Source organism: Alligator mississippiensis, chromosome 10 (assembly GCF_030867095.1).
Source record: "Alligator mississippiensis isolate rAllMis1 chromosome 10, rAllMis1, whole genome shotgun sequence".
Lineage (NCBI taxonomy): Eukaryota > Metazoa > Chordata > Crocodylia > Alligatoridae > Alligator > Alligator mississippiensis.
In genome coordinates, this window is record NC_081833.1 from 10,990,246 (window position 1) to 11,016,133 (window position 25,888).

General features: G+C 39.6%; 1 protein-coding gene across 13 annotated transcripts in view; it reads left to right on the plus strand.

Annotated features, from left to right (window-relative positions):
• Positions 1 to 25,888, plus strand: part of LOC102563363 (E1A-binding protein p400) — a 62,692-nt gene that overhangs the window by 4,565 nt on the left and 32,239 nt on the right. For 9 of the 13 annotated variants that reach the window (XM_019486638.2, XM_059713443.1, XM_019486634.2 and 6 more), the window contains exons 3-24: positions 483 to 593; positions 4,950 to 5,037; positions 5,432 to 5,539; positions 6,281 to 6,669; positions 6,986 to 7,288; positions 7,986 to 8,171; positions 8,843 to 8,983; positions 9,096 to 9,174; positions 9,437 to 9,483; positions 11,148 to 11,205; positions 13,257 to 13,346; positions 14,639 to 14,746; positions 16,102 to 16,295; positions 16,595 to 16,772; positions 17,745 to 17,881; positions 18,313 to 18,482; positions 19,366 to 19,540; positions 20,723 to 20,859; positions 21,620 to 21,806; positions 22,786 to 22,952; positions 24,145 to 24,299; positions 24,821 to 25,057. In XM_019486638.2, the coding sequence (XP_019342183.2) occupies positions 483 to 593; positions 4,950 to 5,037; positions 5,432 to 5,539; positions 6,281 to 6,669; positions 6,986 to 7,288; positions 7,986 to 8,171; positions 8,843 to 8,983; positions 9,096 to 9,174; positions 9,437 to 9,483; positions 11,148 to 11,205; positions 13,257 to 13,346; positions 14,639 to 14,746; positions 16,102 to 16,295; positions 16,595 to 16,772; positions 17,745 to 17,881; positions 18,313 to 18,482; positions 19,366 to 19,540; positions 20,723 to 20,859; positions 21,620 to 21,806; positions 22,786 to 22,952; positions 24,145 to 24,299; positions 24,821 to 25,057 (3,445 nt within the window). The remainder of the gene's footprint in view (positions 1 to 482; positions 594 to 4,949; positions 5,038 to 5,431; positions 5,540 to 6,280; positions 6,670 to 6,985; positions 7,289 to 7,985; positions 8,172 to 8,842; positions 8,984 to 9,095; positions 9,175 to 9,436; positions 9,484 to 11,147; positions 11,206 to 13,256; positions 13,347 to 14,638; positions 14,747 to 16,101; positions 16,296 to 16,594; positions 16,773 to 17,744; positions 17,882 to 18,312; positions 18,483 to 19,365; positions 19,541 to 20,722; positions 20,860 to 21,619; positions 21,807 to 22,785; positions 22,953 to 24,144; positions 24,300 to 24,820; positions 25,058 to 25,888) is intronic. The other 4 variants (XM_019486640.2, XM_019486644.2, XM_019486642.2 and 1 more) reach the window with 3 other exon arrangements.

The following is a 25,888-nucleotide window of genomic DNA, read 5'->3' on the forward strand; positions in this document are numbered from 1 at the left end:
TTTTATTTCCCCCACCTCTTTATCACCTCCTGCTAAAGCAATGCACCTCATCCCTTGCCTAGAAAGGCTGATCACCCTGGGGATTAATAGGGGAGAGAGAGTGGTGGCTATGCTCATTGCTTAAATAAATGTTGGGGCTCTCTTAAGTTCAGACTGTCTGTCATGCTATTTTGTTGTCCATCAGGAACTGAGAGTGTTAAATTTAACTCACGCTTTAGCTGAAACTGGATTTAAAACAAGGTTTCCAGTGGTGAGAGTTCACTAAGGATATTTTTCCCTCGCTCTGTTCTGCTATTAAAAGTGAAACAGAACTTGTTAAATTGCCTGTGTTCAAACCAAACTGCACTGATGGGCATTTCGTTATAATCCCCTCTTCAGTGAGGTGCCGTCAGTACAATGCAAAATGATTGTGTTGATCAGTTTTAAGAACTTTTTAAAAGAAAATGATTCTCCCTTTTTTTTCCCAAAATATTTTCTCTCAGGTAAAGGTTGTGACAGGAAAGGATGGGCAGACTGGTACTCCTGTTGCTATAGCAACCCAGCTTCCTCCAAATGTTTCTGCTGCTTTTTCATCCCAGCAGCAACCATTTCAGGTACTTTTCAATGGTTCTAAAATGTAGTGTCATCCCAGATTTTTTTTCTTCATTCAGATTTTCTATTTCTTAGCTGAATTAGTATTTTCCCAAGAGCCCATCCCTTTTACTTAAAACAAAACAATAGCAAAAACCAACTCCCCCCGAACAAACTTTCACATCTTAAAATGTGCAGCGTTTATGGAGTACTGAGGAAGTTTAATCTTTGTCTCAAAGTTGCTGGCTTATTTCATTAACTTTCAGCTTGAATGTTTTTCACTTTGGTTTGTATGTCTTTTGTTTCTCTAATGCATTTAGTTCATTTGTGCATTCTGCATAGTAGTAGTTTGGATTCCTTTGTCTGTGGCATTGTAATTGTGGATTTCTTCTAAATTTCTTTTTCTTTTTTCTTTATTTATTGAAGGTTTTTGAAAATGGCTACAGAATGTATTGGATTTGCCTTCCTTGCAGTATTTTTCTATAATTAATTTTCCTACCAGAACACATTAAATGGATCATCATAAACTTTACAACTTCTATAAAATCTTACCCCAAATTTTATCAGATTTTTTTCATAAGTGCTTACAAAAAGAAACAGAAGTGCCTATCCCCCCTGTATGGTTCCCAGGTCAGACAGATGCTCTTATTTCTTTTGCGTGGGGGAGCATTGAAGAACATATTTAAAAACAATAAATGCTGTAAAGATAAACATTACTATTTATATGGGCAAAGGGGATGCATTTGTAATGTGCAGTCTAGTGTTTGTGTCCAGCACTGCCCCTCCACTAAGTATTTCAGGCTTGTTTAACTTTGGGGCTGTTTTACCATTTTATGACTGGCTAATAAAGCATAATGAGTCCTAATTCTACAGCTAAAATATTCACCATAAGCTCAGGAGATACTTACTTGATGGACTCTATAACCTTTTCTGCCACAGCTTGTATAGCCCCCAGTTACGTGTCATTGTGGTTCGGAGAAGGGGTTTAAAAGCAAGACAGAATTAACTATATCCACAATTAAAATGAACAATAAATTAAAAATAAGCCTTTAAAAATAACTTATTTGGTGAAGAGTTGTTTGTTCCCAGTGCTTTTTGGTATGGCCAGTAACTATATAGGCTTTGGAAGTTTTTTTTCACATAATCAGAGATCAGTGACACTTTAAAATGTATGAATTATGAAACAACATAATGGTTGACATTTTATAGCAATTGTGACTGTCACTGAGCTCTGTCCATAGCAGTGACACCATAGGTTTGGTAGGAACCTCAGGTACCTGAAAGTGAAAGTGTTAAATGCACTTGGAAAATTTACAAAACCTGGGAATAATGTAACTCTCAAGCTCTTAGCAGAAACTTTACGTACCATCCCAATCCTTACCTCTTCTCTTTGCTGGTAGTTTGTCATTCAATATTAAGTACATAAATACAGAGAAATAAAATTGTTAGTGGGGACATGTTGCATAACAGCCTTATGGCCCCAGAGTTTTTTCTTAATCTCAGTGAATATGCAGTGGCAATTTATTTTCTCTTGCCAGTGGCTGACAATTGCACTTTTTATAAATTCATAGCCTTTCCTCTCAGGAGCTTTCATTCTAAATCGAATTAAAATAATGCAGGTAACTTGGAAGTATTCAGATACAGACGTTGATAAAAACTTTAAACCAAATGGATGTGGAGCCTAAAGCTAGGCCACAGTGTCATCCATGTTTGGAGAGAAAGTGATAAATAATAAAAGGGGGACTGGGGAACTTAAATTGGGATTTGAAGGAAACAGCTTCTCAGATCAGTGATTAGGAAGACACTTGCTGCAAACAGTACCTGAACTGGAGATGATCATCAATTTTGTTCAAATTTTAGAGGAAATTTATGTTGTTCATTTAAACACATTATTTGGAATCATTCTGTACTTCTCTAACTTTACAGTGCCTTGCAAAATGTTAAGTGTTTGAACTGAAACTTCTGTGCGCCTGCTCCCAGGTTAATTGTTTGTAAAGTTTCATCAATTGAACATGATCTGACATTTACTGAATATTACAATAGTAAATTAAAAAAGGAAATAAGAGTAGTTAGACACTTTTTTTTGACGAAACGAGCAGCCTTCCTTCTCTGTGGGCTCCATTGTGCTACATAAACATTCTTAAAACTGCAGGCACATCTTAAGGTCCTGTACAGAGAGCATTATGATGGGCATAAAAGTCAATACTTAAATTAAGGGGCTGAATTTTCTTATTCCTAGTTATTGATTAGATTTTAGCATTGTGACATTGAGCAGAATACATCCTACAGTACCAAGGCACAATGGGATGTGTTAGACCTAATTGTTTTACACAAGTGTACTCTGAAGTGGGGCACTTTGACCTTGGCTTGCTAGTTTTTCAGCAACAGTTTAAGTGTAGAGTTGGATTAATTTCCTTAAGATTTAGTTGAAGTGGCAAGACTTTTCAGAAGAGCTGGGTGGGGAAGAAAGGGGACTACCTTAGCAAATGTTCCTTTGAGGAATTGCTGTTAACAGTATTGATGTATTTAACTACACAAAAGGTGTTACATTGGAATACATATTTTGGAAAGCTCTTACTTTGCAGTAAAAGCCACTATCACAAGCAGTTTGACTATAGAGAACATCAGAATGGTAAATGAGTTCATTTTCATGGCCTTCTATAATTTTATTTTTTAAATAAAAGATGTTTAGAGCTGTGTTTAGGTCAACATCACTGATTTCATATATAGTCTCATAACAAAGTACTTGCTGGTAGTATTGTGGCTAATAGTTGGGGAAGCCTGAAAATCTGACACGGGAATTTGCACAAATGAGGTCTCTCCCCACAGCTACTCCTGTGCTTCAGTAAATTCTCACCAGTAGTGCTGTGCAGTAGCTGAGACCCAAAGAGCATGCGAATAATCACAGCTCTCTCTACTTCAAAAACGCAGTATCCAGTTCTGCTGTATGTTTCTCAAATTTGATGAGGATTTGCCTTGACTATAGTATCTGCTGTTTATGACAGTATTAGATAGAAAAATACTGAAGGAAAGGTTTGGGTCTTGATTTGATAAAGGCTCTAACCCTTGCCAAAATTTAAGCAAAAGTTTTCTGATGGAGATGACTTAAGTACCTTGCTGAATGAGAGCCATGGTGGTTTCATTCTGCAGAATGCCCTTCTGGCTCTGGTGTTTTATAGTCACATTGATGTCTGGGCTCCCGAGGAAAAAGGAAAGGTTCTGACATGTCTGTGCATGTGCAATGATTTTCAAGAATGACACTGATTCACAATCCAGAATCGATAACTGTACTTCTTGACATCCATTTCACCAGCTGCGCTATTACCTTCTAGGACAGTGCTTCCCAAACTTTTCCCCAGCATGACCCCATTTATGGCCCCATTTCCTCAGCATGGCCCCTCACTCCCAACCCACAGCCCTCCTCCCACTCTTGCAGCCCCATCTGCTGATGCTGCAGCCCCATTTGGGGTCGCGACCCACAGTTTGGGAACCAGCAGTCAGCTGCAAGCCTCAATAAAACAAATGCAAGACCAGGTGGCAGGGAAATGGACCTATTATTTGCATCTTTAAGACACATTTATTTCATTTGGCCTTGAGCAGTTTTTCTGGCCAAGTGGAAAAGCTAGCTCGCTATGGCTTCATTCCGAGGCATGCTGAGCACCAGAGCCTATTGAAGGCCAGAGTGCTGTTGGTGGGTACTGACAAGTCAGCTTATCTGTCTTCAAAATGGCAGTTAATTTTATTCACCCATTTCTCGTGACATCCAGACTGGAAATTAGGCCTTCCTAATGCCGAAAGCTTTCACAACTAAAATGTCTTTACCATCTTGCTCTGACTGATATAATTACTGCTCTTTCCCAGTCTAGTTTTCCTTCTATTTAAACCTTTAGTGAAGGCAAAATGTTCCATTTTTGGTGCGCCAGCTTATTGCAGCACCTGTGTAATGTATCTCTGTACAGTTATGATTTCATTGCAGAACTAAGAAGATGGCGTCATTGAGCTTAGAGGGGAGAGTCTCTCATAAATGGACATTTTTTTAATAGAAAAAGAAGCACAGAAAAATGAGCCAAGTATATTTCCCCCCCCTTGCCCCTCATTTCCTTGGTATTGCAACTCCTAAAATATATCCCACACATCATAGTTAAGAAAGTGATACTGGGAAGCTGAAGGGTCTCAGGGTTATGCCATGTAACTCTGCTATAGGGGCTTTTGAAAACTGTCAGCACATATGGCTGACACTTTTTTGAATTATACGGTCAGTTTGAAGAGCTAATTGTACAGATGGATGTTCTTTGTTTTCAGAATAATTTATCTATTGCTATAAGAGTGATTGAAGATGTAACGTTAACTTTTGTGGTTTGTTTTTTTTTCCTCAATAGCAAACACATACAGGGACTCCAGTAACGGGGACTGTGAATACCATAGAAATTGAAGCTTTTAAGAGACAGCAGGCCCTTGCTCCCGCAGGTATGTTCCTCTTAAACGGAACTCAGTTTTGCTAGCAAACTATTAATGGAAAGACCACAGCTGCCTACCCCGTGAAACAGAGTTTTTGTCAATTGCCAGATACTTTGGCCTATCTGTTGTGAGGGGGCAGTATGCATTGTAGCCCACTTGCAACAAGTAGGATTGGATCTGGCAAGCATGAAAATATTACCAGGTGTGTTACTTGGACCGAGGAAAGTAAACTTCAAGTTGGCCACCTTTAAGGGGCCTTGGAGCATGTACTTCATCAATGCTACACATGCTTAGTATAGTTGTAGCTTTCTGAGCTGATGTTGAAATCATGTGTAGTAGATATGCTTTGTAAACTGAACCCATTCCATTATACCCTGCCATAAATGGAATTTGAATATCACAGATTCGTCTAAGAGACCACGAATTGAAGTGGGCCGTCATGGGATGGTTTTTCAGCATCCGGGTGTGGCTTCAGGAGTTCCTCTTCAACAGCTAATGCCAACGGCACAAGGTACTGTGTCACCACATGCCAATTGCAAATTAATTTAACAAGGAGATGTTAGTGATGGAACTAGAAACTTGGGTTCTTGGTGTTCTGAGATCCTAGTTCCACCACAGATTTCTCCCTGTAAATTAATACTTGGTATGCAATGCCTGGATTGTTTAAGGAGCTGAGTGACGGGCTCCAGAGGTGCATGTGGGCATGGAAATACGTCACAGGTGCTGATGCAAATTGTTAGTCCAGGAGTTCTGAATCTAATCCACAGGTCTGTAATAATAAATAAATAAAGGAGGAGATCTCCCATTTTGAAGCATCCATGACAAGATTTGTTTTTTCCTTCATTAAAGGTGCCAGTTCACTGACCGTCCTTTTTGGTACACGTGTTAGTGAGCAGCATCCTCAGTGAATATCAGTCAACATATGTTAGGACTTAGTGGTGCCGATATTTTAGGATTGTCTCCATCTAACTCGTTGGTGCATAAAAATGTGGGAAATTCAGAGGATAATTTAATAGAAATAACATATTATTTGTAGTAGTGCTGTTCACAGATTTAGTTGTATTCCTGTGCATGATGGATTGTACTGTTCATTGTGATGGTGACTTATTTTTGTCATTGTGATGTGATATTTTTCAAAGTGATGATGTCTTGTGGCACAGTAAGTAACAAGTCAAAATCCACATGCTGTTAAATTAGCATGGAGCATTAGCCCATGAAATTAATTCCTGTGGGATCTCCTCTTGCTTTGCAGGTGGAATGCCTCCCACTCCTCAGGCTGTACAGCTCACTGGACAGAAACAAAGTCAGCAGCAGTATGACCCATCCAAAGGCCCTCCTGTGCAGAATGCCGCAAGTTTACACACTCCTCCGCCTCAGCTGCCGGGGAGGCTGCAACCTGCTAATGTCCCCATAACATCTCTCCCAGCTGCATTGCAGCTTCCACAGCAGCCACCACAGATTGTTGAATCTCCATCTCAGCCCCAGATTCAAGTGAAGATCCAGCCACAAAATGTACCCATCACTACTGCGCCCCATACCCAGGTCCCAGCACCGCTTCAACAGCAGGTGCAGCCAGCCCTTCATGTACAAGGACAGACACCAACACAGGTGTCCCAGCCGCAAGCTACAGGACAGCAACAGGTACGTGACGTTCAAAATGTCTGGATGTAAAGTTTGCCTGGTGTGAAAATCTACCCCCAGTAGACTATAATGGCAGTCTCTTCCTGAAGATAGCTGAAAGGTGTAAAATGGTTGCAGTGTAACTAGTGTTAATTAGGTTGCTTGTCTAGATAGTTCGTTAAATAAAACAGTAAAATCCTGACTTGTGGTAAAAGTAGTCAGCAGATCAAAGCTGAGTCAGCATTTGGCCAAGACAGTCTCCTGTAATGCACATTTACATAGTATGTGATGTTAAACGTCATTTGGTAGTCACTTAACAAATCCTTTTCTTTCACAGACTGTGACCCTGACTCGACCATCTGCAGATTCTGCCCAAAATTCCCAGCGTCTTACAGCAAATTCTCTGCCGCCTACCTCATCTATCGCACCAGCAACGCTCTCAGGCACAGCACCACTTTCTACATACCCAGTGCAAACAAACAGGACATCTCCAGCAACTAACAAGTCTCTGTCTCCAATTGCATCAAAACCTCCAGGCTTGGCAGTAGCTTCAGCACCTAAAACACAGAGCCCAGCTCAGAATGCTGCAGTGTTACCACAAGACAGCTCTCAAGACAAGCTTGCTGAACAAGTAAAGCTGGTAAGATTGTTTTCCTTTGGGAACATAAAAAGGTACATCAGGCAGAAAGATTCTCTTGTCAAAGGGCTAAAAAGAGGGACTTTCCTACCTGGACCTCTTGGTTCTTTGGGGGCGTGGGCGTGTGTGTATGTATCCCATCTTTCAGTATTTAGTCCTTATTTTATATTTTATGGACTTCCAAGGAAGCTAAAAGCAAAACTGTTAATGGAAACACTTGCCGTTGCCACACACGATTTTTTTGGTATTGTCAACAGTCTGCTCACCAGTTGTGTTGCAGTGGGTGGCCAAATTACTTTTCTAGTAAATCTGAGCCATGCCTTTTTGAGTCTTTAATAGGACTTGTTACTCTTAAAAGCTAAATGTTTTGTGTAGTGTAGGTGTCGTATCCTCAATTATATTACTTTTTGGATAAGAACAGCTCTTGATTTCAGTCAAAACATTTAGTTTAATTATAGTTTGCATAGGTTTTGTAAGCTGATTGCTGTGCCCTTTTGTCAGCTTTTAGCTGGCTAAACAGGGGAGTTGGTTAAATACAGCTTCAGCTATTGTAATTCTGCTTATAACAGAATTACCTTTAATCTGTTAATTTTACCACTGCAATATAATATCTAGGCTTGGTTTGTTCCAGACATGTCCCATGTTCTAGCATTCAACTTTATGAGATTTACCTGATATTTTCTGCCCTTTGGTTTTTAAGGAAAATCAAATCCATCAACGAATAGCAGAGCTGAGGAAGGAGGGCTTATGGTCCTTGAGGCGATTGCCCAAACTCCAGGAGGCCCCAAGACCCAAATCTCACTGGGATTATCTTCTGGAAGAAATGCAGTGGATGGCAACTGATTTTGCTCAAGAGAGAAAATGGAAGATGGCAACTGCTAAGAAGGTATTTTGTGTGACACTGGTGTTGAAACATATTCTCTATTTCTGGTAAAAATCCTTATAGTAGATGTGAGGGGATGACCAAAATGTGAAGCTCTGGGCTAATTCTGTAGGTCAAATGCTGAATTTCAGAAGTGTTGAGGACCTAACATCTGCTCCTGACTTTATAATGGTAGCCATTGACTTCAGTGAAAAATGCGGGGTTCTCAGCATTCTGAAAATTCAAGGATATATTCAGGTGCCTCAAATACAGATTTAAGATACTGACTTGCAGCAGTTTTGGCAATTGCAGCCATATTATTTGTTTATTTTATGTCAGCTATTCCTTCCATCCAACAGTATGTAAAGAGCATTCTTCTACTGGAACTGCTGCATGCAAACGTTGTGTTGTGTTAGGAAACCTCAGAAAAGATATAGCAGAAATCAAAGAGTTCTAGAAATAGGCATGGAAATGAAAACATATGAGGAAAAAGTCACAAAAATTGTAGCTCTTTAATTTAATGATGAGACCAATAAGAGGAAACCTGAATGCAGTAGATAAATGACGAGTGGTACAGAGAAGGAAGAACCTGTTTACCTCCACTCATAATAGAAAAGTGAAGCAACAACCAAAGAAGCTGAAAGGTGATTTAAAAGGAATGAGGGCATGCACTGATTATATGATGGTTTTATTAGATGGTGAGAACTGTGGCCCGCTACCATGAGGAAAAGAAGCTCAATGCAGAGAGAGCCAAAAGAGAGGAGCAAAACAAACTGAGACGCATTGCTGCTTCAATTGCTAGAGAAATAGAATACTTCTGGTCTAACATTGAACAGGTAAACTGTTGATTTTTTTTTTATTTGTATAGGCAAGATTGTTTGTAAAAGTCTAACCATTTTAATTTTGAAATTGCAATGGTCCATCAGCTTTTGTTGCTTTACTTTTTAGGTGGTTGAAATAAAATTGCAGATTGAATTCCAAGAGAAAAGGAAAAAAGCTTTGAATATAAAGAAAAAATCAAAGAAAGGTAACTACACTTGATTTAATTAGATTTCTGGTGTACAGTCATAACCTGCTCCTCAGTGTTTGCATCATTCCATCCATTTACTCTAAAAAGGGTCTCATCTTTTTGACAGTGATATCTATCCAATGTTAAGAACTGATTCGTAAATCCAACCAGTTTGATTTTGCTGCTTTTGATTAAATTAAATATTAGCATAAGAATATAGAATTGCTGATGGGTGAATATAGAACAGTTGTTGGGTGCCTAAAGTGTAATATCTTTTCAGATAAAGGTGTAAAGTTTGCAGAAGCTATTTCATTGGAAAAGGAGATGGTAAGTTTTTTCTGCTGCTTAAAAAAGTACTTCATAGTTATTCATAATTTGACTCCCTTTATTTAATACAAAGTTTTTAATCAGTTTCAAATAAACATGAAAGCTGCTTTTCATTAACTCTGGAAGTTAATGCTAGATTTCTGGTCATAAACAGTTTGTCATTAGGGGAAAAATAGCACACTTTAGGAACCATACATATTCAATTCAATAATTAATTCTGTTTATGCCTGGGAATGATAAAATTCTTTTTAAAATGTGAGTTAATAGAAAACTGCAGAGGATCTGAAAGAGTTGTTCTAGTGTTTAAAAAAGAAAGATGTATTTATTAGTGGTTGACTCTCTACTTGGATCATTAAGTTAAAAAATATTTGCTGGTAGGGTTTGCACACACGTTCATTGGTGGGGTAGAAATTAATGGTAAGGAGAAGTTACTCTTAAAGAGTACTCTGACTCACCTTATTCATTAGTAATAGTCCAAGAAAATGTATTTTAATATAGCCAAATGTAAGGGAATACATATGATTCAAGCCTTATGAGGTGAAAAAACTCAGCTTATCAAAGAGAAAATTGAGAGGTGACCTGATCACTGTGTATAGGTGATTGCTTATGGAAAAGACATCTAATTGCAGTAGAAGGGGTTTCAACTTTTCTGACAAAAGCAAAGCAATGGAAGTTGGAGTTACACAGATTCAGTAAAATAAGATGCATTTTCCTAGCTGTGAAGGTAATTACACATTGGAACATTTTACTAGTAGCAGAGTTGAATTATTGTGAAGTCTCTAAACACGATCTGGTGACTTTTTAAAAAGGAGTATTTTAATCCAGGAAATCAGGCTTCTGGTCATGGTGGTCCCTTTTGGCCAAGTAATCTGCAAATCTAAGTTCCCCTTTGCACTCCTTCCCTTCCTCATGGACCTTGAGAGCGCGATTGCCTGTACTGTCCTAACCTTCTCATAATGGAAGATGGGATACCAGATCTGGGTAGATCAGTGCTCAGAGGTGGTGGTGCAGAGAAGTCTCTTTCTAGATGTCTGTGTGAGATATCTTGCTCACATGCTCAGGATTGTCTGACAGTTCTCAGGTTGGTGGTCAATGAAGAGTTTCCCCTGGTCAAATTCGCAGAAAGTTTGGGGATTTTTGACTCTTTTCTTCAGTCCATGACATTTGCCTGTCAAGATGATCTGAGCATATCTCACCTAATTAATTCCTAGTCATTGCAGGCCTCATTCCCCTACTTCCCTCCCTGCATTTCCTGCTTGTGACTTATAGTTTAGTTTCCTGCAGACTGAAACACTAGTCATTTTACTCAGTAGAGGGACTCCTGTGACATACAGAAGATCAAACTAGATTGTTCTTACTGTCCTTGAGCTCACAGCTTTTGTGAAAGGGCAGTGATTTACCCCTTTGAATATACAGATCCTCATCTTGCAGAGTGATCTCTCCAAGTAAACCCTTGCATTGGCACAGAGTCCCAATGAGATGCTGATGTACTGAACTTACTGGATGGAGTTTGGTCTATTCTCCAATTTAATGGTGGTGCTGAAAGTTGTTAAGGGAAGAAGATAGATCATGGTACTGCTAGCATGGGTTGCATATTGCTCCTTTAAAGGATATCTGGTGTTTTTATTCTCTGGATTTAAAACATTTTAATTATTTGATGCTAGGATTTGTTGTCACCTGGAAGGAAAAGAAAAGCAAGCACATCCTTGACTGATGAGGAAGGTTAGTTGCTTTTCAAAATTTCATATCTGCGGTATGTGGTATACTTGGGAAATGTGCATGTGCATATGGTTTATACATAACAAATATTAAACCACTAGTCGTCAATCTGCTGCTCCATGTACCTGGTGATTTTTCACAAAATAACAAGTTCACCCAATTCTTAAAAATTAAAGAGCAGTATAAGGTGAGGTGCATGTATAAAATTTTGTTGCCAAGGCTTCATTACAATTCGTAACAGAGGTGGAGGAAAGAGAGGGACAGGAATTTGTGGTATTAGCTTCTTCGATTTTACTTTCCTAGTTAAAATACAGATTGCTTGCGCTGTTCATTTGTACCTCAAGAATGAAATAACATTTGTAAGTTTACATATAAACCACCCTAAACAACTCACTGGATCCTGGCTGTACAAAGGTGTAGGATTCAGCAGTTTAATTGAGAAAAGACTTGGAGCAGATCCTCAAGGAATCTATTTCTAAGCACTTGGAGGAGAAGGTGATTTGGAACAGTCAGCATGGATTCACCAAAGGCAAGTCATGCCTGACCAACCGGATTGTCTTCTATGATGAAGTGACTGGCTCTGTGGACATGGGGATACCAGTGGATGTGGTATACCTTGACTTTAGCAAGGCTTTTGATACAGTCTCCTACAACAGTCTTGCAGGCAAGCTAAGGAAGAATGGGCTGAATAAATGGACTGTAAGGTGGATAGAAAACTAGCTGAAGCATCAGGCTCAGAGGGTAATAGTCAATGGCTCGATGTCTAGTTGGCAGCTGGTATCAAGTAGCGTGCCCCAGAGGTCGGTCCTGAGGCCAGTTTTGTTTAGTGTCTTCATCAATGACTTGGAAGATGGCATAGAGTGCACCCTCAGCAAATTTTCAGATGACACCAAGCTGGGGGGAGTAGTAGATATGCTGGAGGGGCAGGACTAGGATTCAGAGTGACCTAGACAAATTGGAGGGTGGGCCAAAAGCAATCTCATGAGGTTCAACAAGGACAAATGCAAGGTCCTGTACTTAGGACAGAACAGTCGCATGCACTGGTACAGGCTGGGGGCTGACTGATTGGGCAGCAGCTCTGCAGAAGAGGACCTGGCAGTTACTGTAGACAATAAGCTGCATATGAGCCAGCAGTGTGCCCTTGTTCCCAAAAAGGCTAACAGACTACTGCATTGGTAGGTCTGTTGCCAGCAGACCAAGGGAAGTGATTATTCCCTTCTGTTCAGCACTGGTGAGGCCACATCTGGAGTACTGTGTTCAGTTTTAGACCCCCCCAATACAGAAAGCGTGCGGACAAATTGGAGTGAGTCCAGCAGAGGGCAACAAAAATGGCGTGGGGGCTGGGTCACATGTCTTATGGGGAGAGGCTGAGGGAAATGGACTTATTTAGTCTAGAGAAGAGACGATTGAGAGGGGATTTAATAGTAAACTTCAACAACCTGAAGGGGTGGGGGTTGTAAAGAGGACGGAGCTAGAGTGTTCTCAGTGGTGGCACATGACAGAACAAGGAGCGATTCATAGATTGCGAGGCTGGAAGGGACCCCGGGGGTTCATCGGGTCCAGCCCCCTGCACCAGGCAGGACAGACAACGGGGAGTCAGATGACCCCAGAAAGGTGACCGTCCAGTCTCCTCTTGGAAGATTTCCAGGGTAGGTGATTGGAAATGGTCTCAAGTTGCAGCAAGGGAGGTTTAGGTTAGATATTGGGAAGAATTTTCTCACTAGGAGAGTAGTAAAACACGGAACAGGTTACCCAGAGAGGTGGTGGACTCTCCACCATTGGAAGTTTTTAAGACCATGGTAGACGAAGCCTTGGTCTAGCTGGGACTGGTCCTGCTTTGAGCAGGGGGTTTGGACTTGATGACCTCCTGAGGTCCCTTCCAACCCTAATTTTCTATGATTCCATGATTATAAGACCAATTTTCTAATGTTTTACTTCTTCTAAAATATCCCTTTGACTTTGAGTGCCTGTTATTTGGAAAAAAGATCTGAGACATGTTTAAATTTGCAGACCTATCATGTATGCAACCATACTTTATTGTGTTCTGATTTTAGTTGAAGATGAAGAGGAAACGATTGCAGAGCAAGAGGCTAAAGAAGGAAATATAAACCATCAAACTGAGCTGTCTAACTTAGCCAAAGAAGGTATGCATGTGGGGTTTGAACAGGGGTTTGAACCTAGTGCCGTAATGTATGAAAATATGTAGCAATTCTGTTGCCTTGTGTTTGTAAATAATGGCTATTAGCAAAAGAATGCTTCTTCTATCAGTGCGTTCAGCTTTCAAATTCGGTCGACTTGGTATTCCTTTAAGGAGGCTTTTTGCTTCGTTTAGTGTGTGCTTGCTTAGTATTTGGTAATTTTAGGGGCTAAATTATTGAACTTTGAGGAATGTTTGTATTTAGTTAGATAATTCTTACATAATTGGTCTGGGGGAAAAAGTGTCGGTGTGAGCATATCTACACGGGCCCCTAGGGCGCTGTTGTTACTGCGCCATCATTTAGTACTTTTTTGGAGTACCTTCCTTAGGTAGTACCTTTTGGAAGTACTAAATGATGGCACAGTAACAGCCGTTGCTGTGCTGCTGGTGCACGGTTATTTTAGTACCTATATCACTGTAGTGATGCGCTATACCGAGGAAGCGTGTCGCTACAGCTGCAGTGTTACTGTTTGTGCCTGCTGACACTATATCACCGTAGCATCGTGTGTAGATGTGCCCTGTGTGAGTGACTCTTTAGTTAGATGTTGTTCCTATAGATGGGCCCAGCATCAAAAAGTTTCCAAACAGAGCTGTCTGTAGGTGGCCTTGCTATATGTTCAGATCACAAGAGCTGCAGGAAGGTGGAAGAAACATCACTTATACAAACAATGCTGCTTTAAACCTTCCCTCACCTCTTCCAGTTTGCTCGAACCATCACCTTCAACTTCTGTGACCCTCCATCAGCTGCTGCTTGCTCAAGGAGAAGAGCTTTGTAGCATGTCTGAAATTCAGCAGATTTGAGCCATTTTTAGCTTATAAGGGGCTGCTGACCAGTCAAAAGGACAAAGGCCTTTACAAAAGTTGCTCTTACAGAGCATGTACCTACTGTTCAGAATAACTAGCAGGGACTGCTTCACTGTTTCAGTGCTATGCTTCCCCTGACCTTTAACTAATGAGTGAGTTTGGATGGTGATTAAAAAAGCTGAGCTGCTGTCATTTACCCTTTTAATCCGATTTAAACTCGTGTCCAAAGGTAAAGGCTAATGTCCTCCAAACCCCAGGTCTTCAATAATTACATAAAATAGTTGCTATCCTTCCAACTATCGTAGTTTTGAACTGCAGATTGTGTGTGTATGTCTAACATAGCAATAAGAGATACTTTGATACTTATAAAGCAACAATATGGACTGTTACTAGTTGTTATGGGTAATAACTTTGTATATATTCAATGACCTTCAGCTGAATTGCCTTTGGATGACTTAGTAAAGATGTATGAAGGTGCCTTTGCAGAGAATTTTCACTGGCCCCAGCCTAAGCCTGACAATGAAGAGGATACCAGTGAAGAAGGTAAATTGATTTTATTTTATTTATAAAATTGGATTCCATCAAGATGGTTCATATTCTGAGAAACCAGATATAAAGGTCCATCTGAAACAAATGAAAAGTACAGTACTGGCTTCTGAATGGGACCATATGGTCTCATAAGGTAGAATGGTTTTGTGATCAAGGACCCAGAAAAAGGGCTTAGGAGATTTGGGTGCTACTCTTGGTAATGCTGAATATTTTTCTAGATGATTTTGCAAAACATTTAATTTCTCTGTGTATCAGTTCCCAATGTATAACAGGAGAATAATCTTTCCCTACTTTGTGGATATTGTAAGGATACATTTAATTTAATGTTTGAGAGGCTCTTGTGAACTACAGTGGCATTGTAGAAAAGCTGGAAGTACACTGTTAAATTTAGGGAGTAACTTTTCATTGTATGTTGCATCGTTTGTCACAGAACTATTTGTTCTGAAATACTGAAAAATTTCTGAGGATTTCTTAGTGGGATTATAAAAGCTCGTTTCTGTTCTGATATCCCTATGGTGTAAACATTGAGAACCTATTTCTGAGCTCAACTTGCTTTTCATTCTAGATGGCTAAACAGAAAACAATTGAAACATTCAGCAAGTTAATAACCTAAATAGGAATTAGATGCCTTAGTTATCTTGTGAAACTACTAAAGTTGTGGAGCCCAGGGTCAAATTTAGTGGGCTTGCTGTGGCCCTGGGCTCCAGTTTTGCAAGCAGATTATGACTGTGCCCCCACACCTCTGGCTAGGGTGACCGACAGACACCTGGGCTGCCACTGCCCCCTAGCCCTGCCTGGCCTTGCTCCCCTCCTGGCCCTGGCCTGCATGGGTGGGAAATGACCGTCAGCTGAATTAAGGTTCCAGCCCTAATGTCTAATGTCTATGAAACATGAGCCCTGTCCCATCCCAGTATGAGGACATGCCGCTGCCTCCCTGCTGCTCCCCAATCAGGTCGCATTTCCCCTCCTCTCCTGGCTCTGCTGCTTCTGAACCAGCACTGCTCCCCCTGCCCCTCTTTGGGCACGCATGGTTGCAGGGATGGGCCACCACTGCCCCGCTGTCCACCAGCTGGGCCACGCTGTCCTAGCCAGGCCCTGCTCTTCCCCTTCCCCCAATTCCCTATCCCAGCCTGGCTGTGCTGCCCAAGGGGGGAAAAAATAGTAAAACCTTTTTATTTTTACCTAGTCTTGCTTTTCCCTGCTTTTTTTGCAGGCTTTCTTTTGTTCACAGATTTCTCTGAATTTTTTTTTTTTGTGAAAAGTGGCTGATTTCACAGTTTCCTTAAAAATCATGAAATCACGATTTTGGTATATCCCTAGTAATAATTTTTGTATTATGTGTGCTGTAGAAATGGAAGACCATGCAGCTGACAGGGAGAGCCCTCAGAAGGAAGTGGTCCTCATAGACTCGCTTCTCAGCATTGATCAGTATAAGGGGCTAGAGAGATCAAGTCCTCCAAAGAAACACGCAAGAGACATAGCAGAAGTTGCTGGTGCTGCAGAAGTGCTGTTACCTAAAGGCAGCGCTAGGATCACAACAGCGGTAAAAATCATTTTCAGTTGAGCTTGTATTTGCATTATTTAAAGAATTTAGCTTTAGAAGTATGCTTGAAGTACCAAGCTAACATTGCTCATGTTTCCTCAAGAATCAAGGGTGACATTCCTCAATGTCACCCTTGTATGTGACATTATCTAGATTATATTTCTTAACAACCAGTTAATAATCAAATGTTTTTTATAATTAGCAAATCACTATAGGAAACATTTTGTGCTTGCTTCCTTACACTTTAGTTGTTTGCTAAGCTTTAATCAAAAGTAGAAACATATATTCTTTTGCTACAGGTAAAATATAATACTCCGTCCCTGTTGTACGGGACCCTCAGAGAGTATCAGAAGATTGGGCTGGACTGGTTAGCAAAGCTATATAAGAAGAATCTGAATGGTATTCTGGCAGATGAGGCTGGGCTTGGGAAAACTGTGCAAGTCATTGCCTTCTTTGCACACTTGGCTTGCAATGAAGGTAAGTTCACTCTGCATCTGTGCTCAGGCTTCTAGTTCTGAAACTTAATACATATGGAGCCAGACACAGGGTAGCTGCATGGTGCTTTGTAGGATATGTTCAAGCCCCCAAAGATGGCATCTAACATGCTGAATGCATTCCCTGGACGTGCTAGAGGATCCTTGTGCAATTCTGATCTGGATCTTTCCAGGTGTGTGTGTATGTGTGTGTGCCAAATCCTGTATGAAAACAGTTTGGGGCATAGCTGTAGGGGGAGCACACTTAAGTGTTCTGGCAGTTAGCAGTGCCACTTCACTGTGTTTCAGGTGGCTTTGGTAGGTTGGCTTCTGGTGGAAAGGGGAGTTGGCTCACAGGACATGCTGCGTTCGGAGATAAGAATCAGCTGCTAGCAGCATCAGAAGCTAGACAGGAGCCAGCAAATTAATATGCACTAGACAAAGTGAGAGGGAGACGGAGAGTGTCAGATTTGCTTCATAGTCTTTGTTTTAGTTGAGTAAAATAAGACTTAACAGATGGAGAAGAAGGATTATGTTAGTAAAAACCTATTTAGATTGAAATTTAGGACTCAGTTGCTTCATGTTCTAGCTATACCATTTGGCAGCTCCCTGATCAGTCTGCTGTTCCCTTTGTGTGGCTTTCAGAGACCAATTTAGTTATTTATTCAGTTTTCACTTTAATAGCATAAAAAAGAATCCCTCATATTGTGTAATGAACACGGGACCCTATTCTCTTCAGAGTCATTCATAAATAGTTGTAATTGTATGATTGCCAACCTAAATGATACCTCTGTTTTCAGACTAGTTAACTCTTGCTGTTAGTCATGTTATCAGGATTATTATGGTCTCCCATCTGTTTTTAATAATGAATTCGGTACATTCAGTCCTTAATTTAAGAGCAGAGGGGAGAACATGAGTTTCAGTGTTTCTCAGAAGTATGTTGGTATTGTCACCTGCAGTGGTTTTCCTCCTGTAGGTAATTGGGGTCCTCATCTTGTTGTTGTACGGAGTTGTAACATATTGAAATGGGAGCTTGAGCTGAAACGCTGGTGCCCTGGGTTGAAAATTCTTTTGTACTTCGGGAGCCAAAGAGAACTTAGAGCCAAGAGACAGGTACTGTATTCTGCAGTGTTTTCACTGCCATCTTTATAGTTTTAGCAGTGAGACTTTTACCTGAATCTAATGTCCGACTAGATCACTGCTTGTATTAGCAACTCTGTGCAGCATGTTCCTGTCATAATATAACAAGAAATCGGTAACAACAAATGTAACAGGCACCTCTCGCATTTATCAAGAGACACTAATCCACAAAAAAGCTTTGAAAAACCCAGAGAAATGACAGAGTAACCTCAGTGTTGAACAAGTCATGAGATGCCTTAACCATTTTTCAAGGGCAACTATAATTTGAAGACAAAGATTTACTCACAAATGGTTAGGGGTGCAGTATCTTTCTGTTGCTGCCAAACCACAGCTTGTTGTAGGGGTCAGTAAAATTCTCCCATGTGTCCATCCTGCTGTTATTTACCTTGGGGATTTTTTTGTAGGGGTGGACAGAACCCAACAGCTTTAACGTGTGCATCACCTCGTATAAACAGCTGTTTAAAGGTCACCAAGCCTTTATGAAGATGCGATGGAAGTACTTAGTTGTAGATGAGATGCAGCAAATTAAAAACATGACAGAGAAGCACTGGGAGGCACTCTTCAGTCTCCGGAGGTATGGATCAGATCAAGGGGGTTTTTTTGCATCACTTCTAGATCAATTTTTCTTTTAGAAGAGGATTACTTAAAAATGTATTCATGTGTCTTCTGTGTGTACTTTGCGAACTATCCAGATAAGAACCTAGAGATTCCTTTACTTAAGCAGTCAAGTTCCAGAGACTTGCTCACATGTGGTAGTTGCTCTTTTAGCAGTATATTTCCTAAAATATTTTTATGCTATAGAAACAGGAAGCTAGCTTGATGGAGAGATGGTTTATTTTGGATCAGTCTCTAAATTTGCATTAGTGTCAGTGAGTGACTTTTTTTTATAACGTTGTATTTTTTATTAAATTAATGAAGCAGAGGAAGTTGTTTAAATTAATGTTGTAACAGTTTTGAATGCTTATATAACACTGATTTGTTTAGTTTGAATTGATCATCTTTTTACAGAGGGCATTGCATCCCAACATAGCTGAGATGTTAGGCAAACAGATTATTTGCTTCTTTTAATTATTTACTGAAGAAGCAAATTTTGCCTTGGGCAGTGATTAAAGGAAATTTGCATTTTGGGTTTATTTTTATAGCATTTTAGGAAAATATGGCTGGAAGGGACCTCAGGCAATCTAGTCCAGCTTCCTGCTCAAGGCAGGTTCATTCATGTCTAAATTATGCTGGATAAGTTTTGGTCTAACTTGCTCTTAAAAATTTCCAAGGAAGGCGATGTTTTGTTTTAAATTGATTTGCAATGGCGGTTATTTTAGTAGTATTGTATGCTGTAGGGTTTCAGTTTTTAAGCATTTGAGTCAGATATGTGTTCCGTAGGTGCGTCTCATTTTTCATAAACGAGTACCTAATAACTAATACTTGATGTTTCACAAACTTTGTTTTATTATTTACAGCCAGCATCGCTTACTCCTGATAGACACCCCTTTGCATAATACTCTGATGGAGTTGTGGACCATGGTGCATTTTTTAATTCCAGGAATTTCCAGACCTTATCTAGACTTTCCAGTAAAAGCAGCCAATGAGGAAAACCAGGATTATTGCCATAAGCTTGTCATAAGATTACACAGAGTATGTCATTATTTTTCTCTTCATCTTTACTACTTCAGTCATACCTGATGGAAAAAATGAGGTTGTGGGGGCAGCTAGGTGAACTCTGAATTTTCTGCCTTTTCTTAACACTTGGATTAATTCATATAGGAACTCGTGCTCTAAGCATTGCAATGTATGTTGGCAAAATATTGTTGTGTGTTGGTCCCTGTTCTTATGTGACGTGGATCCTTTCAAATCATATCCCTCTTAAGATCCATTACACTCCATGATTAAACCCAAAGAGGGGCTTTTGTGTTGCATCCAGTTAACTTTTGGTGCCCCCAAATTTTCATTGTCAAAGAATTTTCTAGTGACAGTACAGAATTGTATTATTGAGACAAGCTGGTGATTTTAAGAGCTGGGTAAGGGATAGGTTTTTGGGGCTCTTGACATACAGAGATATAGGAAGGAAGTTTTGGCGTTAGTTCCTAAGGAGAGGCTTTTGGTACCATGGAAGAAATATGAGTGGGAACATGAAGAATGGGTCCCAATTTCCTTATCCCTTGTTGTGCACCAGAGATGCATTTAAGCGAGCAAGAAACTGACTTAAGCAACATCCATGAGTGTCATATTTAGATTGGCAGAGGTTTGTTCTCGTTTAACTACATTAATATAAACCTACAACTTAGTTAAAGCAGTTTGAATCATTTGGATGTTGAGTCTTACCCTGCCCAAATTTTCTTCCATTGCATGCCAAGATTAGCAAATCTTGCTATTTTGTGCATCTGCTAAAAAGATCATCATTGAAATAATTAACAGTCTTTATCACTTCTTTGCAATGAATAGAGGCACTTCACACATCTCTGAAAGCTCTGGTTTTGAAGGTGCCAGCACACATGGGCATTGATTTACATTTCAGTTTACAACTTGTAAGTTTTTTTTGTTTTTTCCACTGTAAAGGGTTAGAGATTTCTTTATGAAAATGGGGAAAACCCTCCAAGCAAACCAATAATAAAAGCTTAGATTTTGGAGCACAATTAGCCAGAAGTTGAAAAAAAATCCCCAAACAGCATTCCTACAGCCATTTGTATAGCAGCATAATCATGTTACACATAGGTCCAGCGCATATGTACATCATGTCTGGATAATCTTAGTTATCAGCTGTCAAACTGAATCTTAATGTGGAGGAGAATTTTCTTCTTAATTTATGAAACTTTTCAGATGATTCAACCATTTATTTTGCGAAGATCAAAGAGAGATGTTGAAAAGCAACTTACGAAAAAATATGAGCATGTGCTAAAGTGTCGTCTTTCGAACCGGCAAAAGGCAATGTATGAAGATGTCATATTACAACCAGGGTAAGGAATTCTAATAATAAGTTAAAAATGCTGTGATTCTGCTGGGTAATGGCATTTAGTATTTCTCCAAACACTTTCATAATGAGTGAAAATCATACGTCTACATTGGAAGCTTTAAAATTTGAGGCAAGTGATATTATGGGCTTAAAACAGTGGTTTTCAACCTTTTTTCATTTACGGATCCCTTTGAAAATTTTGAAGGGAGATGTGGACCCCTTTGAATTGTAAGTGTAGCTATTCACATACTTTTGATTGATCGTAGTCATCTTTCGTGGACCCCTTATACATGGTCTGCAGACCTCCTGGGGTCCACAGACCACAAGTTGAAAGTCAGTGACTTAAAAAATTGAATGATTAGGTATTTACCTCTGGAAACTTTAAATAGAGTTCTGGTGGTCAGTAGGAAAAACTGCTTTTGTTTGATTCTTACCTCTGTTGGATGTTTTCTACGTCACAAAGCTAGAAGAATTCAACATAACTATTGATCTATACCCAAGAGATGTTTGAGAAGCTGTGTAGTCTATTGGCAGAGTTGTGTGGGGGATCCTTGGACTCTGTCTGATTTTTAGGCAGTGCTGTTGGTCCCTCAGTTTAGTGCCTATCCCAAATTCACATTCACTTTTCTGATGCTTCTCTCCACATATTAAGATTGTTGTGTGACACTTTTCACTTCAGATTCTGGCCCTGTGAGGTTAAGGTCAGCTCTTTATGAAAGCTAAACTGAAATTGTGGTATTTACATTTTTTTCTTTCTTCAACAGAACCCAAGATGCACTTAAAAGTGGACATTTTGTCAGTGTCCTCCATGTTCTGATGCAGCTGCAAAGGATTTGTAATCATCCGGACCTTATAAATCCCAGGTTTTCTAGCTCCTCTTATGTGTCAGAAGCACTGGAGTATGGAACTGCTTCACTAATACTAAAAGCTCTAGAATCTGATCTTTGGAAGGTGAGTGGAAAAGTGAATTTTAAAAACTTGCAGAATTTAGGTATTTACTACGGTGTGTATACTTCAGGTCAAACTACAGATCATAAACAGAAGGAATTTGCTACATACCTCGTTCAAGGTACATTTACTACATCTTTCCTAATTTCTAATAATTTGTTGATGAGTTTTCAGAATTGGGTTAGTAATTGATTGGCATTCATGTTTCAGCTGCCTGTGCAGAGATTGGCTTTGTTTTGCATTGCAGTCATGGATTTGGTCTTCAGGAACTTTCCTATACCTACAAAAATTCTTGACAGGCAAAATCTGAAAAAATTGCAGTAAAACCCACTTTACTATCAGGTTCCATAATCATCTTCCTGTTTTCAGGATTCATAGTAACTTTTCTTTTTTAACATGAGGAGGTCCTCATTCATTTTGCCTTGGTATACTCCTGCAAGAAGGGGAAAGTAATTGTGCTAAAGAGGAGAAAGATGAAAGGCATAAGCTTTTTGGATCGGTTTGTTGTCTTTAACGTGTGTATACTGTGCCTTGATAGTAACAGGCATACTAAAAACACTCAGATGAATATTTTTATGCTGTTTTGATTATCCAAATATGCCCTGTGTCTTTGGTATTTCAGTTTTGTATTTACTGGTATTTAATTAATGAGGCTATTGGAAATACTGGAAAAACTCCAGCAGTTTTTATGTAAATTCTGTTTTCTGTACAGTAGTCTGACTACCTATTTAATTTCACTTCTAGCCAATGTAAGGATGGGAATCTTAACTGTAGATTTTACCTAGGCAGTTAGATATTTCAGCATAACATCTATTAACTAAAAGTAAACCTGACTCTCGTTTTCTTTAAATAAATGCAGCAAATGAGAGAAGCTAGAAACATTTGTTATCTTTGGGCTATATAAACTGAGTAAGGAGACATACCAGTTACTCTTAACTTTTTTACTTATCTGCACTGACACATTATTTCACAATAATCCTAGGGTACAGATACGTCTCTCTTTGATCTGATTGGCATAGAAAATAAAATGACTCATTATGAAGCACAAGTTTTGCCAAAACAAAAGGTGACCAGAAAGCTTATTGAAGAAATCTACAGCTCACCACCACCTCCACCCAGAGCTAACCCAGTGAAGCTCAAACCAAGCAGGTTTGCACAACTTTACAAGAAAATATTGTTGGATATAATATTGGTGACATGTTTGAGATGTAGTTATTCACTGGTTCTTATCTGTATTTGGTTGAAGAGTTTATATTACTTCGAAAATATTTACTTATGAAACTGGTTCTGGTAGTGTATTAGATTTGTTAGGACCACATGATGCCCTAGTTATTTCATTACTCTTGTATTGCACAATCTAGCCTCCTTGTTCTCTAAGCTGTGGATATTGGCTTACTCAAGTGCATTTATGATGCTCTAAATTTGGAAGTAAATCAGGGTTTGATGACCGCAGACTAGCAGCTCTGACAAAAAGCCAAATTTTACTGTGGCATGACATAACACGGTGTCATGATGTGTGTATGTTTTTTTGAAGCACATGGCTCAGTTCTACTTTGACTCAGCTTGTGGCTTGCCAAATTTTTCCTTTGGCCGGTAATGGGTTATATTTCACATTCAGATAGAGAGAGAGCATCTAGTTCTAGGAAACTGAAAGTATGTCTTTTTTCTGTATTAGCAGGTAGTTTGGAAGTCCTTCGGGCATATAGCTATGGCTACAATTGCATAAGGAATAGTTCAGTGACATAAAGTGTAACAATATTTCTTGTGGACCTGATTTTAATCTGCAGCATCTTGAAGTTGTACAGCTTCTCTTTCTGGACATGGGGCATCCCTCTGAAAGCCTTGTGATAGACCCTTTGTTTTTCCTGCTTGCAGCCTACGTGATTGAAGTTGATCACCATTATTTTAATTATTCTGCACATGTCCACATGTTACGGTTATAGATTCCCCTGGTAGCAGTAGCTTTTCTTTTTTTTTTCCTTTTTCCTGTTTTTTTTTTTCTGCCAGTTGCATCCCTGCCCACAGGGTTTTAAAGATTAGTAATGAGATGAATCGCATTTTTACTCAGTGTTTTGCTATTGCTGCTGCTCCTTGGAAAAGCCAAGAATAAGAGCAGCGGCAGTAGAAGCTAAAGACTTGGGGGGAAAACAGCATTACAGCAATGTGAAACAATTCCTTTTCTTTAAAAAAAAAAAAAAGTTGAATTATATAGGAATTAATCGATGACCTAGATTGTCCCATTCTCCAGGGAAGGCATTTCACTGAGGAGGAAACGAATTAATTTGTAGAGGTTTGGGGTAAGCAATTTGTCTGAAGCTTTTATTTTACATAAAATTTTCAGGTTGTTTCAACCAGTTCAGTATGGACAGAAGCCTGAGGGTAGGACTGTTGTTTTTCCAAGCACTCAAGTACAACGCACAGTGACCACAGCTACAGTAACTCAGCAGGGACAAGTCCGAGGGAGATCTCCCATTGCAACAGTTTCTGCAAACCAAGGTAAGAACAGTATTGCTGCTTTGGTTGCCGAAATCTCTTAATACATTGATATGTGTTAGTATGTTAATAGAACTCTTCTTTCCTCTAGCTTAATGGTCTAGAATACTAATGGCTCTTAAAACAGAGATGCAAACCAACTAATTGCCAGTAAATTTTCCCACTAGTTGCTACTGTATGATCTATTGGTGTAGTGCAAAGCTAAGCTTGGTATAGCCTAATTGTGATAATGCATGGAATATCCTGTGGCCCAGTTGGTTTTTAAACCTTGATTGTATTTAATGTTCTGCCCAACTTAGGAGTTCATGTGTATGCTTTTAGCCTTTTAAAACATACTTACTGATTGTATAATGTAAAAATAGGCTAGAGTGATAAATATGGGTAGCAATCCCAGTCTGTAAGGAAAAGCCATTCCTTTAGCTATTTTAATATCCTCTTGGAAGGTTTCTTTTTAATGCAGGTTGTTTAAAACAGTGGAGTTAAAACCTCTAACAGCTTGCACAAACAAACCTTATTGATTGCAGCCGCAGCAGCACAGTTTCAGACAACTCAGGCTTCCACCAGTGCTCCAAGACACCAGCCAGCAGCGACCTTCACCACAGCAACTAGCACAGCCAATCCTGTGAAACAGCGGGGTCAGACCACTGCACAGGCCTCACAGCTAGGCCAGACCCAGCCACAGGCCCCCTCGCACACCATCCAACAAAGTGTGCTGCCTCAGAGGCTGGTACTGACCTCTCAGGCCCAGGCACGGTTGCCTAGTAAGTGGCCTCCCCTTTCAAGGTTTCTCCCACCTTCTTACTACAATGAGGTTAAGTTACTAGGCACCCTAAAATGTGTACAGAATCGTTGTTTTTTTCACTCTTCTGATTAGCCTTGCTCACGACATTGCTTATGACCAAGGACAATCAAAAATTGGATAAGAAACAATAGAATTGCTGTGGACATAAATTAGTGGTGTCAACTTAATCTCCTATTTCTGCATGTTTCTTCTGCTGGCAAGACTTCCTTCAGACCAAATGTTTTAGCTCTGTCCTAATAATTCTTTCCATATTAAACACTAATCCGTCTGCTAAAAGGCCTCTCTCGCAGAGACAAAAGTCGCAACTGTTAGGCAGAGAAAAGCAATAAGGCTTTGCTTTAAGGTTGTATGTGCATTGCCTATTAGCATGTATGTAGAATACTGAGCACTGATGTATTAATTTTATCTCTGGGGTAATGCACTGCCTTTACAAAAGCTACGTGTTTGTGCTGGCCTTTTCTAAATCATTTAATACTTGATGCTTCCTTGCGTGTAACCTTACTGTTTTTAAATCATAAAAAGCTTCTGGTACGTATTGTGTTAAAGCTTTTTTGATTTGTCTCAGTGCAGACCACTTACTATAAATGATGCTTCAGCAGCAAATTTTAATCTCGGAGCTGTATATAAAATGCACCTCTATCTCACTATATTTTGTGTGAATATTTTGTCTCCTCTTTAAATCTTTCTCAGCGCTCTTGAAAAGGCAGTGGAAATCACTTTAATGTCTCTTCCTGTTCTGTTACAAAGTGTCACATGAGTTTTCAGGTAGCTCTTACACCTTTTGCTTATA